This window comes from Chroicocephalus ridibundus, chromosome 2, assembly GCF_963924245.1.
Source record: "Chroicocephalus ridibundus chromosome 2, bChrRid1.1, whole genome shotgun sequence".
NCBI lineage: Eukaryota > Metazoa > Chordata > Aves > Charadriiformes > Laridae > Chroicocephalus > Chroicocephalus ridibundus.
This window is the reverse complement of record NC_086285.1, coordinates 99,464,707-99,479,102: the sequence shown is the minus strand read 5'-3', so window position 1 is coordinate 99,479,102 and position 14,396 is coordinate 99,464,707. Positions and strand designations below refer to the sequence as shown.

The 14,396-nt window shown below is 43.5% G+C and overlaps 1 protein-coding gene across 3 annotated transcripts; it reads right to left on the bottom strand.

The window, feature by feature from the left end:
• Positions 1-9,394: 9,394 nt before the first annotated feature.
• CCDC127 (coiled-coil domain containing 127) lies at positions 9,395-14,308 on the bottom strand. Of its 3 annotated transcripts, none has more exons than XM_063326303.1 (3): positions 14,172-14,308; positions 13,618-13,746; positions 9,395-12,961 (listed from the first exon to the last, which is right to left on the bottom strand). In XM_063326303.1, exons 2-3 carry the CDS (start codon positions 13,736-13,738, stop codon positions 12,288-12,290), a joined length of 795 nt encoding a protein of 264 aa, XP_063182373.1. In that variant the 5' UTR covers positions 13,739-13,746; positions 14,172-14,308; the 3' UTR covers positions 9,395-12,287. The 3 variants fall into 3 exon arrangements, with proteins under 3 accessions (XP_063182373.1, XP_063182374.1, XP_063182372.1); XM_063326304.1 differs by lacking the exon at positions 14,172-14,308 and adding an exon at positions 14,132-14,159; XM_063326302.1 differs by lacking the exon at positions 14,172-14,308 and adding an exon at positions 13,998-14,126.
• Positions 14,309-14,396: the final 88 nt, after the last annotated feature.

Below are 14,396 nucleotides of genomic sequence, written 5' to 3'. Positions count from 1 at the left end.
AGAAAACATTGATTTCAGCTAATGTAATTCAGGAGATAATTTGGCTATAAACTGTAATCACCTATAAGGTTATGAAACACCCCTTGCCACTCCCCTGTTTAAATTCACTTAAATACATATATAGCCCTAGAAAATACAGAGTAAAGAGATTCCACTAGCTCAGACTCAATATAGAGGTTTCGTATTTTATCAGGAAGATAAACTGCTTGTGAATCACCATCACATGAAGTTTCCCATAGTGCATGCTTATAAAATGGTATGTTTCGTGATAATTACCGCAACATGTTCTTCCTTCTCTGTAAGAGATGTTACTCTACTAAATGCTCTGACAAAAAGGATGAAGAATGAAAGGGATTATAAAATTTGACCTTTAAAATCATAAGCGTAATTTGCTTACCCTAACCCTTCTAATCAGAACAATTTCTGAACAACATAGCATCTTTCTTGTAAATGGGCTTGAAAGCAAAGGTCCCTTCACTTTCATGACCCTATGATACACTTGTCAAAAATAAAACAGACACTGGTTAACAAACATCACAGATACTATCCACATCCTCATTCTTTCAGTACAGTCATAACGTACAATCAGACTGTTCCATTTGTACCTCAGCGTTACCAAAAGGTAAGAACTTGCCACTGAAAACTATATATAAATTCTAACAAACAGTATATGTCGTAAGAACTTTGTCTGCTAAGCCATACAGGCTCATTGAATACACTGATACTGGGTGGTCAAAATAAAGAACTAGAAGGGATCTCGTAAGTCCAGCCCCTGCCAAGGAAGGCGAACACATCACAGCATCCCTTTGCAACCTTACCATGCTGCTTCAAAACTGATTATTTTTTGTAGTCCTATTTCTAAAAGGCTGGTCTAGAATTTCAGTCCTCTTATGCCTCAAGAAGGCTCTTGATTACCTCCTGAATAGAAAAGTTACAAAAAAAGTCTTCATCCTCGACATGGACAACTGTATACAGTAATCCCCACATGGATTTTCCCTGTGCCTTGTAGTCAGTTATTAATATTTCCCTAATGTTACTTAAAATATCTCTACCTATCTGGCTAGCAATAGCGCTTGCCCTTTTCATGACCCCATCAGCTCTGTGGGTGAGCTGATTAACTGCCGGATCAAAGTCTTTCTTCTCCTTTGGCAGTTCCAACTAATATTTCCTAGCTTGCATCAGAATTTCTTTTTCTAAGTTACCAAAAGCATATTTTAAATTTTACCCAGTTACTGCTACTGCAGTACATTGAGTTACTCAGTTCGTCCCAAATGATACTTTTTCATCATTTGGAATACTTCTGAGCTGTGCTATGAGTATTTTACTAACACACTACTACTTTTTGTCCTTAGTCATTAGCAAAAGAATGACAAAGGGCTGTTCCTAAACTGATCCTTGAGGAACTGCATTAGTAACCTTCCCTTAGACCATCATTTCTGCTCTCAGCACAGCTTACCATCATCACCAGATCTTTACCTAGTTCTTTGTTTACTTTATATGTCCTATTCAGCTCACCTAATACATCCAGTTGTGGTCAAGTAGCAACTGCTTTACTGAAGTCCAAAAAGACTCCAATTAGAGTACTTCCCTTGTCTAGAAAAACCAATTTTCACTTATAAGTGGCACATTGCAGCTCTTCAACTTCCAGTTTTGGAGAAAGACATTGACCTATTGGTCAATAGCAAAAAACTGCATGGTCCAGGATCTCACAACTCATCTGGGTTATTATTCTGCCTCCCGAATCACTGGAGGATAATCTTTGTATTCATGCTGTAGGGAACATGAGGCAGTAATAAAGAGCAGACAGTAGACAAATGGAAAAAAACAACGTCACCCCCTAATTTATTTTGTAATATTTCTACATACCCTCACTTGTAGGCTTGATCTTTGCAAACTCGTGTGTACAGCCTTGCAAACTCATGAAGCAGATCATGATTACATGATGTCCAGGCAACATATTTATCTTACAGACACAACCTAACGACTCTATGTAATCAGAAATCTTTCACAATCAAAATTCTTTATAGAATTTATTGAACCTAAAATAGCATGTTTCTTCCTAAGCACAATGCAAGCTGGCATGGAAGGAATTAATGTAGCTTCCTTTGGGAATCAAATTAACAAATCAATAGGACACGACATAAATTCACACTTGTGTTAGTATAATCTGAAAATTTCTCTCTGCTAAGTTTCATGTGCAAGCAGTTTCCACCAGGATCCAAAAATACATTCCAGATTGCATTCTACTGATTTAATCCAAAATGTCCTTCTGGAGAAGCTTATCTTACTCTGGTAATGCCAGGTTCCAGTGGTTGTTAGTTATCTATCGGTTGTTAAATATTTGCAGAAGCAAATATGCTGGTATAGCATCTAGCTCAAATTTCTTTATCAGTGTAATTGCACGGCTAATCATCTTAGAAGGCACATCGCTGTTTTCTGAAGGACCTGTGGCAGCGATGACAGCAGCTCGAACATGACCACAATCGCGCGGAGGGGTTGTCTATGTTGCCACCCTGTGGACTTGAACAAACAAGTTGAGGCTGCTCTGTGGTAGTCGCAGGCACTTGCTTGTTCGACAGAGCCCTTTCCTTTGCTCTAAGGTAAGCTGCTCCTCGAAGTAACGCAAGGCTTAGGTTTGGCACATCCCACCGGGTTTGTTATGGCTAATGAACATCTAGGAAATCCACCCTTTCACAATATAGGCTGCTAAACAAGACATGTTTTGCACATTGGTAATTACAAATGCAGGAGAAAACGGGTTTTACATTTAGATTGGATTCCTTGTGTTAAAACATTTCTAATGACGCATTTGTCTTTTTGTCTACTACCCTCTTATTTTTAATGTACTATTTTTTCAAAATTATCCAAAAAGTAAGTCAGCTTGTCTGTCAGTAACTCACAACTTTACAAAAACTTGATTAAAAAAGGAAATATCCCCTTTCTAAAAGTCATATATTTCACTGGAACATACACATATATACATTTGTGGAAGACTATAGGTGTATTTCTTTCATTGGATGAAAATGTCTTTCATCTCGCAGGATGATGAAGATGTTAGGAAAGAGTCTGAGAGGGGGCAGCAGTAAAGAAAAGAAATGGCAGTAGAAGGATATCGGGGCTGTAAATCAAGACAACAGCAAGGACGGAGCTGCTCACTTCCCTCTGTGGGGCCAGGTCCAGCCACGGTGCGGTACCCACCTGGGTTGAGGGGCTCCTGGCCCCTGATGTGTCTGCTGTAGCCTGGGCTCCACGAGGACCGTCCATGGCTGGGAAACAAGACCTCCTCCCTTGAGGTGCAGGTGGGGCCTGACACCCTCCTCCAGGCTGACTACCTAGCAGCCGCTCCTGCTTCTGACCTTGCAGGGGTCTCAGTTTGTGCTGGCGTGGGCACTTCTGGGCCAGCACAGGTCACTCGCCCTGCAGGAAGCCATCCCCACATGGAGAAGAACAGGTTCTTCTCTCCTGTGAATGAGTTGAGTCGACTGACTGAAGCACCTGGCTGAAGAACCTGTCTTCTTCGGCTCTCCACCATGAGCTGGAGGGGACTGCACTAGGGGAACCTCTTCTGGCTGGGTCCTGTGAAGGGGAGGAGAAGGAGCAACTAGCAAGACAGGGCAGAGGCCTGTTCTTTAAGAAATCCAATTCCTTTCATTTAAAGCCATTGAGAAAAGCAGAGGGTAGTAGCAACGTAACCAGCCCTAGTTTCGGGAGTGAAATACAATGTGGTCCTTTCCTCGTGATCCCATATATTGCTGGTATGACATAGGACAACTCTGTATAGCTCCAAATATTTTCAGAGTGCCATTTACAGAGAGTTGCAGCTAAAGGCAATTAATCATAATCACCAAGTTTGTTCTCTAATCTTGCCTTACAATATTCCATGGTATTAGGATTAACTACATTATTTTCTGACCCTTTTTAGTACCAGTACTGTAACAGATACTGGTGTGAAATCTCTTACGCTAGTGATTCTGTAGCAATATCTCACCAGCATTAATCATATGCTTTCTCAGTCAACTTCTGCTTTGTAGTCAAAGCAACGTGTACAGCAATCATCACAATTACTCTTGGTTGTCTGATGAGCGTAAAACAGGAAAAGACAGAAATGTAAAGGGAGTAACTTTACAGCTAAATGCCTAAAGCACAGGACTCATTCGGAAGTGGTAAAGATGTAATAAAAGCGACGAAGAAGAAGAAAAGGAAAATTCAGAGGTTAAATGAAATGCTCTCACTGACAGTCTGTCCCTGGCAAAATCTGCTTGGATCATCTTTTAAAATATGAAGAGAAAACACAAAACCCTTTTATGAGCTGCCAATGGGTAAAACCCTTGACCAGCCACACAAAGAGGGAGCACTGAACCCTGGGTTCAGAAGGAGACTCAAAATCCCCAGCCTAGGGGACACTAATGATCATATTAGAACAGGAATACGCAGGTAAAATGTTTTGGAGTTGTTTAGTTTTAAGGCTAATAATCAACGGCAGGTGGTTATGGAGTTTACCTTACCAAGAAATGTTCTGTAAATTTTTAACTTGATCTAAGTTTTATGCTCTGTTGTTCTCAAACTCTGTCTGATAAGTAATCAAAAGACACAGCTCCTCAACTGGCATGATTTGATTTCCCGCGTGTGTGCGCTCCCAGGCTGCTGCCGTCACCCCACAGCAGTACAAGCAGAGATACCTTGAAGGCTTTGGAAAAGTCCAATAAGCTTTGAAGGCTAAATCTCTTTCCATGTGATTGTAAACTTTTCCAGATGGGAGAGAAGTCCTTTTGTGGCAGCAAGTATGACTGCAGGGGAGAAACCTCCACAAGCATCCTGTTCTGGAGTATTTTTCTGGTGTCAGGGAATTTCCTTCAGCAATCTGACATGCCTAGAAGTTGCCAGTCCACGCTTATTATGGAAGTAGCAGTGTCCTTAGCCACAGAAGTATTAAAAGGAACGAGCTATGAACATCATGTCTGCTGTAGTTCATGCAGAACTGAGCTGACGCTGATGCCATGTGACACTTTTCTCTTTTCTGTCTTCCAGAAATAGGCACGATCTTTATTTTTGTACATGCTGTTAGTTTGCGTAATACTTACTTACTTCAGCTTTGTACATAAATATTTCACTGAAGTAATATCAGCTCCAGCAGCGTCATCCTTCTTCTTTGTTTTGTACTTCTTGTTGACACCAGGGAGGGAGATGTTCTATCCTTAATGTTGCACTGCATACATTCAGAAGATCCCCAGAATATTGCCTTAGTCTTTGAAGAATATATTTCATCGTTGGGATCTCTTTGGGGAGAACAATAGGTAAAGTGTATAGGTGTAGAAATGCTTCTGTGGACAGCACCATATTGTCTGATCTCATGATGGCCAGTGTTGCCCTAAATTTCTTAGCCGGTGAAGTGCTATTGCTTGGATCTTTCTCATCACATGCATGTCCTCTCTAGCAGGCAGCAGAACATGTTGACAATTGTAGGTTGTTGCTTGCCATGTTCATTAAGCAAGGAACAGTGTTCTTTAATCAAGGCTGACACTGTTTTCTTTTCCAGTGCTGTAGTATACAATGAGATGCCTAGTAGGTTGCTGAACTACATCCAGCTCCTGCGTGCCACCTTTGCATAGAGATCTACAGCAATACCCACTTTAGTGGAGACAAGTTCATTCATCTTGGTCACCGGACACCGGGGTTTTTTTCTCATCTTTCTTGTCATTACGCTGCAGTCGTGTTTGCACCAGCGAGCTCCGACCATGTAGTATGGGAGATGTGCTCCAGAGGATGTCCAGAGGAGCTCATGGGAGCAGAAGGTGCGCTGAGGCTGCTTGCTGGAAGAGACGTTAGCCACAAGGGGGAGGTAGTATTTAATAATACGAAGCACCAACCACTTCAGCTGAGGAGTTCATTTTGATTGTGTAGATCAAGTTCAGAAGTGAGGTGTCTCAGGAACACAAACCTGCAGGAGCAGCTATAAAGAGAAGGGTGAAGAGGTGTTTTTCCAGAAGCCGGACGGCTCGGGCTGGGATCAGGCTGGAGCACAGGGCTGTTGGGGTTGCACAACAGCGAATGGCTGTCGCAGCAGGTCTCACAATCCCTCTGCTCTCTTCAAACTCTTCCACAGACTCTTTGTTTCCAGAGGTGCCATTTATTTTCAGTTTTTTGTTGTTGCCATTAGTATTATACTCAGTAGCTACCACTTTCAGAGCTATTTTACTGGTGACATTTCATCTTTTCACTTTCTCTGGTGGCTATTCATAATCTGTAATTAGTCTTTTTGCACAATTCCTTTCACAGTAATTTCTCAGGCAGTGGTAACTTGTGAGTAGGATTATATTGCTATGACTGCGCTTGTCCATTTGGAATAAAGTTTGCCAGACAGGTGACTTGTTGGCCATCACCCTTAGTGCTGGTGTACAGTAGGCGATTCCGCGTACAAGCTGGGAGGTGTGACCATTTTTTAACAACCGTCCTGATGTTAAGGTCCAGACTCCGCATCCTTTGTGCCTGCATGGTTCACTAAGTACGTGAGTCTCGGTACCGTGTAGGTCTTCAAAGTTGTGAGCTTTCTGTAAAGGTTTTGACAGAGCTGTTCCCATATTAGGAAACCAAGAATCAAGTTTCAATATTCAGATGTAGTTGTCACTATCCAGAGGTAAGTTTTCAACCCAGGGTATTTTTCAGCGTCTCCTGGAGCAATTGTGTTTGGCTTATGTTGAACACCTTCCAGAGCCTGCAGTCACTGATCATGCAAGAGTCCTGGATGGGTTTGATGAAAAAGCCATGACGTTTCTCCCTCCTGGGTTTTTAGATCAGTGCACTCACAGAAAGGTTTCTACAAGGGAAACGTGTTTTGCATCCTCTCCCATGTGTTGCTTGGCAGGGCCAAGTCATCAGCAAAGGCCAAGGTGGCAACCTGTTCTTGCCACATCGCGGCACTCACTCTGGTGGAATCCGTAGCCATCTTTTTCTAGGTTGCAGAGTAATGGATTGATTGGGTGACGTTGGATCCCCTTGCCTGACTCTGACCTTGACGGTAATTGCCTCAGCACGGTCCTTTTTGAATTCCAGATGAGTGGTGGCACTTCCAGATCAAGTTTCATCTGACCAGATGCCCAGATACTTCTTTTTACTTCGGAGCCAGAGGGTATGTTCAGGTGTCGCTGAGTAGAAGGCATTGGCCAGTTCTGTGAATACTGCCCAGAAGGGTAATGTTTTTTCCTACTATGTTGAATGACAAGTTGGAGTAATTGTACACTCTCAGAGCACCCAGGTTCAGCTATGAGGCCTCTTTGTCACCTATAAAAAGCCCAAGCTTTTGTTACCCTGGTTGTCAGAAACCATGGAAAGAGTATTAGGATGCTTGATCAGATTGCGATAGGTCTCTCAGTTTTGCCACATAAATTCATTTCAGTAACAAAATAGTCCTGTGTTCCTTGCTACTACCCAGTACACATGCTGTCGGCCGTTAGTTCGAGTTCTCCTGCTGCTGCTGCTGCTGTTGCAAACATCCCTCAATGGTGTCTTCAGCTAGATGGACTGAGACTCCCAAAACTGTTGCTCTGCTGAATTCTTATAACCTGGCTGGCCTGTGGACCAGTGGTATTGTCGATTATCTTAAACTGTGTAAGAAACTCATTTCAACTACAAGCCAAAGACAGCCCCACGTGCCCATTCTTGCATAGGCAGGAACAATTTCTACTGCCTGTATAAAATTATGGATAATTCGGTCAAGCCCTTAATTGACAACAGGAACTGCCTGGTGAAATCCCTGGCTGAGCGCTGCATCCTTCACCCCACGTGGCTGAGCAATGTATCTAAACATATAGACAGCGTCTGTCAGCTTACATGCAGCAGGAGCTCCCCGGGGAACCTCTGGCATGGCCCCAGCTGGTGGGAGAGCTCCTGCAGCAATCAGTTCATCGTTTGGTTGTGAAACAGCTGGAACATCACTCAATCTCCTCCCTGCCAAGCTATCCTGCATGGAGGAGCTCTCGCTATTTTCTCAGCCTCACGCAGGAGCACTCACAGGCGCGAGCAAGAGGGAAAGGGGGACTTGAACAGAGCTGGCACTTCCAGAGCGCAGCATCCCTTTGAGCAAGGGATGCTGTCATGCCAGTGGTCTTCTGGCAGCTCCTATTTAGGCAAAATGAGCAAGAGAAGACGAGGACCTCTGAGCTGCTTCTCTTTACCCACCTCCCCCTCCCGGAACATTTTCTAAGGAAGATTTCCCTTTTTCAGCACTCAGTCCAAGTGCCATGACGTCCAGAGCGTGTTTTGTGTTTCTTTTCGTGTTGCGTGCGCCCAGGACAGCAGCTGTACCGCACAACAGACACACCAAACAGAACATGTTTTTGGCTTTTATTGAAAGGATGAGATGTCTCAGGGCAGCTCCTTTCCTGTGTCTAAATGTGGAAAGTCCTATTAACACAGCTACTGCCCGGCAGGGTATGGACTGGGGACAAGTTAGCTGTGAAGTGGTGAAACTCACGTGCGTAGCTACTCTCAGCGTACACCCGAGTAGGACTCAGATGAGGCCGAAGACTTCCCTGAGGGACGTTTCCTTCTTGGACGCCTGTAAGGAAGACACCTGGAGCCCATCCACCAAACACCTCAGGACCTCCAAGCATCGAGTTTTCTTCCGGAAAGGAACCCGCAGCCCTGGGACACCTCTTCCAACCTGTGTATTACAAACTTTCAGGACAGGCTGTGACCCACAGATGTGTGACCCACCTGAACAATATACGCATTAAAAAGATACCCCAAACTCCAAGACTTGAACATTGTGGTAATTTTAAACTGAAATTATAATAACAAATCCAATACCAGCTCTTATTCTGTTTGATAACAAGCCTCTTTTTCTCATTTCCAATATTTCACAAGGATGGCACCCTCTATGTGATTGTGAGGGATGGGTAAACGCGAAGGATTTGTGTCAGATTAAGGATCTTTTATGAAGAGAACAAGGACTCCCAGAGTGTCTGAACGCTGTCCTAGAGCGGCTGGATCATAGTTCTTCACAGAGAGCAGGAAACTAAGAAAATCCACAGGGGGAAATGAAAAGGAGACGACGTGCAGAATTGAGACATGTGAGGGATTCTGGAGGGAGGCAGAACACCCTACGTAACAGACAGATGGGAGGAATTACCCCAGTCTTTCAGTGGGATGGTCATCTTTCATTGCTCATTAAAGCTGGTACGCTTATTTGTTTAACGATGCTGTTCTTTCCTAAGAAAGACAAAAAAACTTTCCAAGATGTTGTCTTCTCAGCACACAGACCAAAACTTTTTACATGCTAATTTAAAAATTGTCCGACGTGTAGAACCTTAAAATTGTGCAATTTGCTTAGAAAGTTGGAATAAAACAGCAAATTCTGCTCTTCCCACCCACCTTGCACAAGTTACATACAAACCAATGAAGAAATACGTAAGGGTTTTTATTAATGGCTATTATTTGTTTAACAGGTGAGTGACCATTTTCATAACCAAAGAAAGTTCATCAAATATTTTGAAAACAAATTATTCTGGCATTCTACATACATATGGGCATTTCCAAACAAATAACTAATCCACAACAATAGCTGTTGGGTGAGTTAAAGCTCACAACAGAACTTTAAACATAACAACCTACAATGGGGTTTCAAAAATACATAACACACCAACAAACATGAGTTTTGGTAGAAACTAACAGGAACGGTGCTTCTAACCCAGTTACACCCTTGTAAAAATCCTCCTCAAATAACTCTTCAGTCTTAATATACTGATCTGCAAAGTGACCATGAACAATAGTTCAACAATTAGTTGTATAAATAATTGTCACTTCTAAAGAAGTGAAAGCAAGTATCAAGCATTTATTACACTGCATCCAACCCCGTACAATCGAGCATATGATGCTTCAACTTACATATTTATACTGAAAAAAGTATTTTACTCTCTTGATTACATTTTCTTTAAGTGTTTTGAGTGATGTCAATAACAAGCTATGAAAAAAACCAAAAAAGCATAAAATATGTGATCTTTTAATACTAAGAACTCATGAATATGTACAAAGTCAAGGCATGAGTCTTAAATACACTGCCACTGATTCACTGGCTAGTGTTTGTCAGCCGAGTTGCTTAACTGCCTGTAGGTACATATGAAATGCACCACAGCTCTGTGGTCAGACACCTTCCACATCCTGGAGGAATTACACACAGGGTAATTAGCTGTTCAAACTAATTTGTTCTACTGGGCAATTAGGGCATGTGCATATGGCCAGTTACAGCAGCTTGGCTGAGGCTGTCACAGACGAATAGTAACTCAATTGCGTTCTCATCTCCCAACCCGCATACGCTTGGCATCCACACAAATTTTGGCCCTTCTGGTATTTGTGATGGTATCTTCCCCCCCCCCGCCAGGTCTGTCTTTTTACTACAACTTTATTTAAAAAAATAAGAAAAAAAAATCAGTACATAAAAGACTAGTAGATCAATACAACAGTATAATTAGCACCACCAAGGTGAGCAAAATCACAACTGGAAAACTAAGTAGCTGGGAAAACATTCTGTTTAAAAATTCTGTTTCATGTTAGATATTTTTGGTGAGTAACTGGATTAGGTCGCACGCACACTACTTCAAAAGATTCATCTGCTGTCTTCTGTGTCTACACTGAAACGAAACCAGGAGGAAATAACAAGAGACAAACCCACATCTGCTGGAGTTCTCTGGTAAGCTTGGATGGGCACTCACTTCGCTGGATTGCTTCCAAGTCATGCAGTAGCTGATTGCCTACAGTAAACGTGTTTGTCAGGTCTAGCCCTCAGTAAATAAAGAATTGCTAATTAAAGAACTCACAACCTACCAACACTAATCAAAGTCAAGTAACAGAGAAGACGAGAGGTACACAAAAGGGCAAACACTGCCCCTTTGAGGTCTAAGGCTGGATTAGAAAGGAGGAAGAAAAAAGTTATTCTCCAAAATACATGGCATACTTGAAAAAGAACGTACACGGACTCAAAGAACACTCAAAGTTTTGAGGGATCTCAAGCATGGAAATGCACTGGGGTATTTTTTTTTAATATCTAGTTCTGTTTATTTTACTGGGCTAGCTAAAGTAAAAAGCCCCCTTTCTTAAATGTTTGCAAGGCTTGTGTATCTGTAGGCTTTCATGGTCATGTGTACCTGAAGTGGTGAACCATAAGCTCAAAATTTAAGAGTCGTGGAAAAGCACATTTCAGTTCTAGCAGTACTGAGAGAGTCAGGGAGGGAGGCGGTGGCTACCAGTGCAGGCTGCGTTGAGGTTCCTATCTGTGAATAACAAACTGGACCTGTCCCAGGAGCAGAGCCAGGTGCAATGGCTGTCACTCATGGGAGGTTCCTGCAAGTTAACCAGGTACCAGGCCGTGCGCTGGGATGCAGAGGCAGCAGCACAGTGATGTCTATAATGGAGGCACACTGTTGGCTTACAACTAAAACCTTGACTGAGAAAAAAACTAAGTATTTTTAACATATCTCTCGTATGACAAGACCATAACTTCAAGTTTATACACTCTCTGATATTCACACATGGATTCCTAGCTCCAGTAAGACTTTCATCAATCTGTTTCTCTATGTGTTATTTTAATTAGCATCTTTTGGATGTTTCCTTCATAAAGTACTATTTGTGTATTAAGCTGGAAGACAATGCAAGACTGATTAATTTCAAATACAATCATACTATTCCCCCACTCAGAATACTAATACATACATTTATACACATACACATTCACACTATATATATTTATAGAAATGTACATATATACATTTATGTGACAAGCACCTTGCTCAAACACAGTCTCTTCCAAACATCTGCCTCAAAATCAGTCTTGCTTAAACAAACATTGAAAAAAAAAAAAAGAAAAAAAAAGATAGTGTTGAGACACTGAGACACCATGTAAAACACCAGGGATAAGGAGCACAGTGCGCCACCCTCCTTGAGAGAGACAAATCGCACTTCTCTGTTGATGGAGTATGACCATCAGCCAGATAAATCACTCTAAACAGAGTTCTGTTTTGCTGCTTCTCAAACCTATGGAAGCTGGCATATCTCTATACTACACTGCAGTCTGCAATACAAACACACAGAGTTTAAGAGCATGCGTAGCTCACTGGAGCATCTGTTGTTAGACAGTGAAAGGAAAGGCACCAACACCGCACATGTCCCATGCAAATACAAGTGCAATGAGGAGGAAAAACGGAAACACAGCAGGAGAATTTAACAGCTTCAGACTACAACTGTGATTGTCCCTACTATGCATGGTGGATCATATGAAATCCCATTAGTTCCCCTACTTATCGTTTTCCTAACATGGCTTTTTCTGCCCTCTTGAACTTCTGTAGTTCAATAGCTAGTTCCCAATATCTCAGATACAGCCACATAAGTCTTCCATTTTGACTTTTGTTTCTGTTTAGCATATTGCCACAGTAGTTATCATGTTTGAAAATATCTTTTAAGCCATTTTCCATGTGTAGAGCCATAGCAACAGGATCAGTTGCTGCTTTAACTAGCAGATTTTTCTCTATTTCTAGTCTCTGGCTTCTGGGTACAACAAGACTGCAGTAGATGTCCTGTCTTTCTTTAAGTCCCTCTTCGAATTCCTTTAGTAAAATATTGGCTCTCTTTTGCCACTCTTCTTCCTTTGCCAGACAACTTTGGTACAAGTTACCTGCTGCTCCTGAGTGCAAAAGGACTTGCTTTTCTCGCTCTAACTTCTCCTGCTCCTGTTCGAGGATCCTTCTTTCTTCTACTAGTTTGCGACTCTGGGAGACAAGGGCTTCACGGTAACTCAGGGTTCTGTTGCGTTCCTTTTCAAGCTCCAACTCCAAGTGAGCAACCATGCGACGATTTTCTGTGATTGTATCTCGGTATTTGGCTTCCAGGTCTTTTTGTAAAGATGAATGTTTTTTATAATATTCTTTTTTTTCTCTTTCTATTTCTTTTTGACATTCTCTGGTCCAGATCCAACCTATCACACATAAATGAGACTTCAGACATGAGCATACCACATGTAACATTGATGGGTATAATTAATTAACTATGTCTCTAAAGAAGCTATTAAGTGGTAAAAAACTTTCTTTCCTGCCCTCCCCAGTGGTATTCACTCCTATTCGCATGTCCCACAAAATGTATTTCAGTGGGTCCATGTTTCACAGTACCTCACTTTAAATGATCATGTTTCCTTTGAAGTCAAATCTCCCCATGTCTTTTATTGCTAATACATACATTTATTGGATTAAAGAAGGAAAATAAAGTTATGGGGAAACAAACTGAAGGTTTCCAATGCAGGAACCGCACTGAGAACTTTTCAGGTCCAGTAAATAAATACACATCAGCAGCTCCCTTTGGCCTCTCTAGCACATCATACGTCCACTCTTTTGAGAGCGCTTTGTAAATTGGAGCTCAGTAAATAGGGATTCAATTCCATGTGTGAAAAATGGCAGTTGCCTTAATGCTATAAACAGTGCTTAACTGCTTATAACATTATAAATGAGCAGACCAGAGGAAATCCCTAGACGGGGTATCACTGTGCTGCCTCAGAGATTCCCCTCTGGCTGGCGGGCGAGCCGCCCAAACACAGCCCAGCACTCCAGCCCCAGCAGGCAGGCCCTGGGCGCTACTTACGGAAGGCGGCCAAGCCCAGCATGGGGACCAGCAAGGCATAGTTCCACCTGCTGCCTTCATCCCCGGGCTCTCGCCGATTTGGCAGGATGTTCCAGTTGGGAGGGTCATTTAAGTTATTCATGAAGGCACCTTAAGAGGTACAGGAGAGAAACCCGGCGTTACTTGCGCAGGAAGGAACCACAGCCTTCCTGGGGCGGCTCCCACAGCCACCGCTCACCGCACCGCACCGCGGGACAGCTCTTTCTGCCCGAGGCCCTCAGACGCCGCACCCCGCCCCCCACACTTGGGAACTTCGCATGGAGGCGCTCTGGCCCAGCCAGAGGCTCCCCGGCCTGCTCCCTAACCGCCGCCCCGGCCCCCGGGCCTCTGCTACCACCCACCCCCCTTCCCCGGACGGAGACACATTCGCTGATGTTGCCGCCACCATCCCCAAGGCCTCCAGGTCCCTCCGCTCTGCCGATGCGGGGAGGGGGCAAGGCCCAGCCCGCCATTCCCGAGCGAGACCGCTACCCACCAGCCCGCGGCCGCGGCGGAGCGCTGCCGCTGTCACTTACCTGCCGGCCCCGCCCCTCTCAGGCCGGCCCATTAGCCTAGAGAAAAGGGGAGAAATGCCGGGGAGTGCGGACGGACAACAAACAGACTTGCCCGAGTCCTACGGGCTGCTGATCACCCATATCCGTCCCATCCCGCTCAGATCAGGGAGACGAGAGGAAGGCTTGGGGGCGATGAGCCCCGCATGCAAGCACCCACGCACTCATCCCGTGACTCCCCCCCTCGCC

Coding starts and splice junctions, on each gene's coding strand:
- CCDC127 (XM_063326302.1), bottom strand. CDS start 14,022: ATGTGTCTCCGTCCGGGGAAGGGGG. Junction 13,747..13,997: donor TCTCCGTCCGGGGAAGGGGG/GTGGGTGGTAGC, acceptor GTACCTCTTAAG/GTGCCTTCATGAATAACTTA. Junction 12,962..13,617: donor GCTGGGCTTGGCCGCCTTCC/GTAAGTAGCGCC, acceptor TATGTGTGATAG/GTTGGATCTGGACCAGAGAA.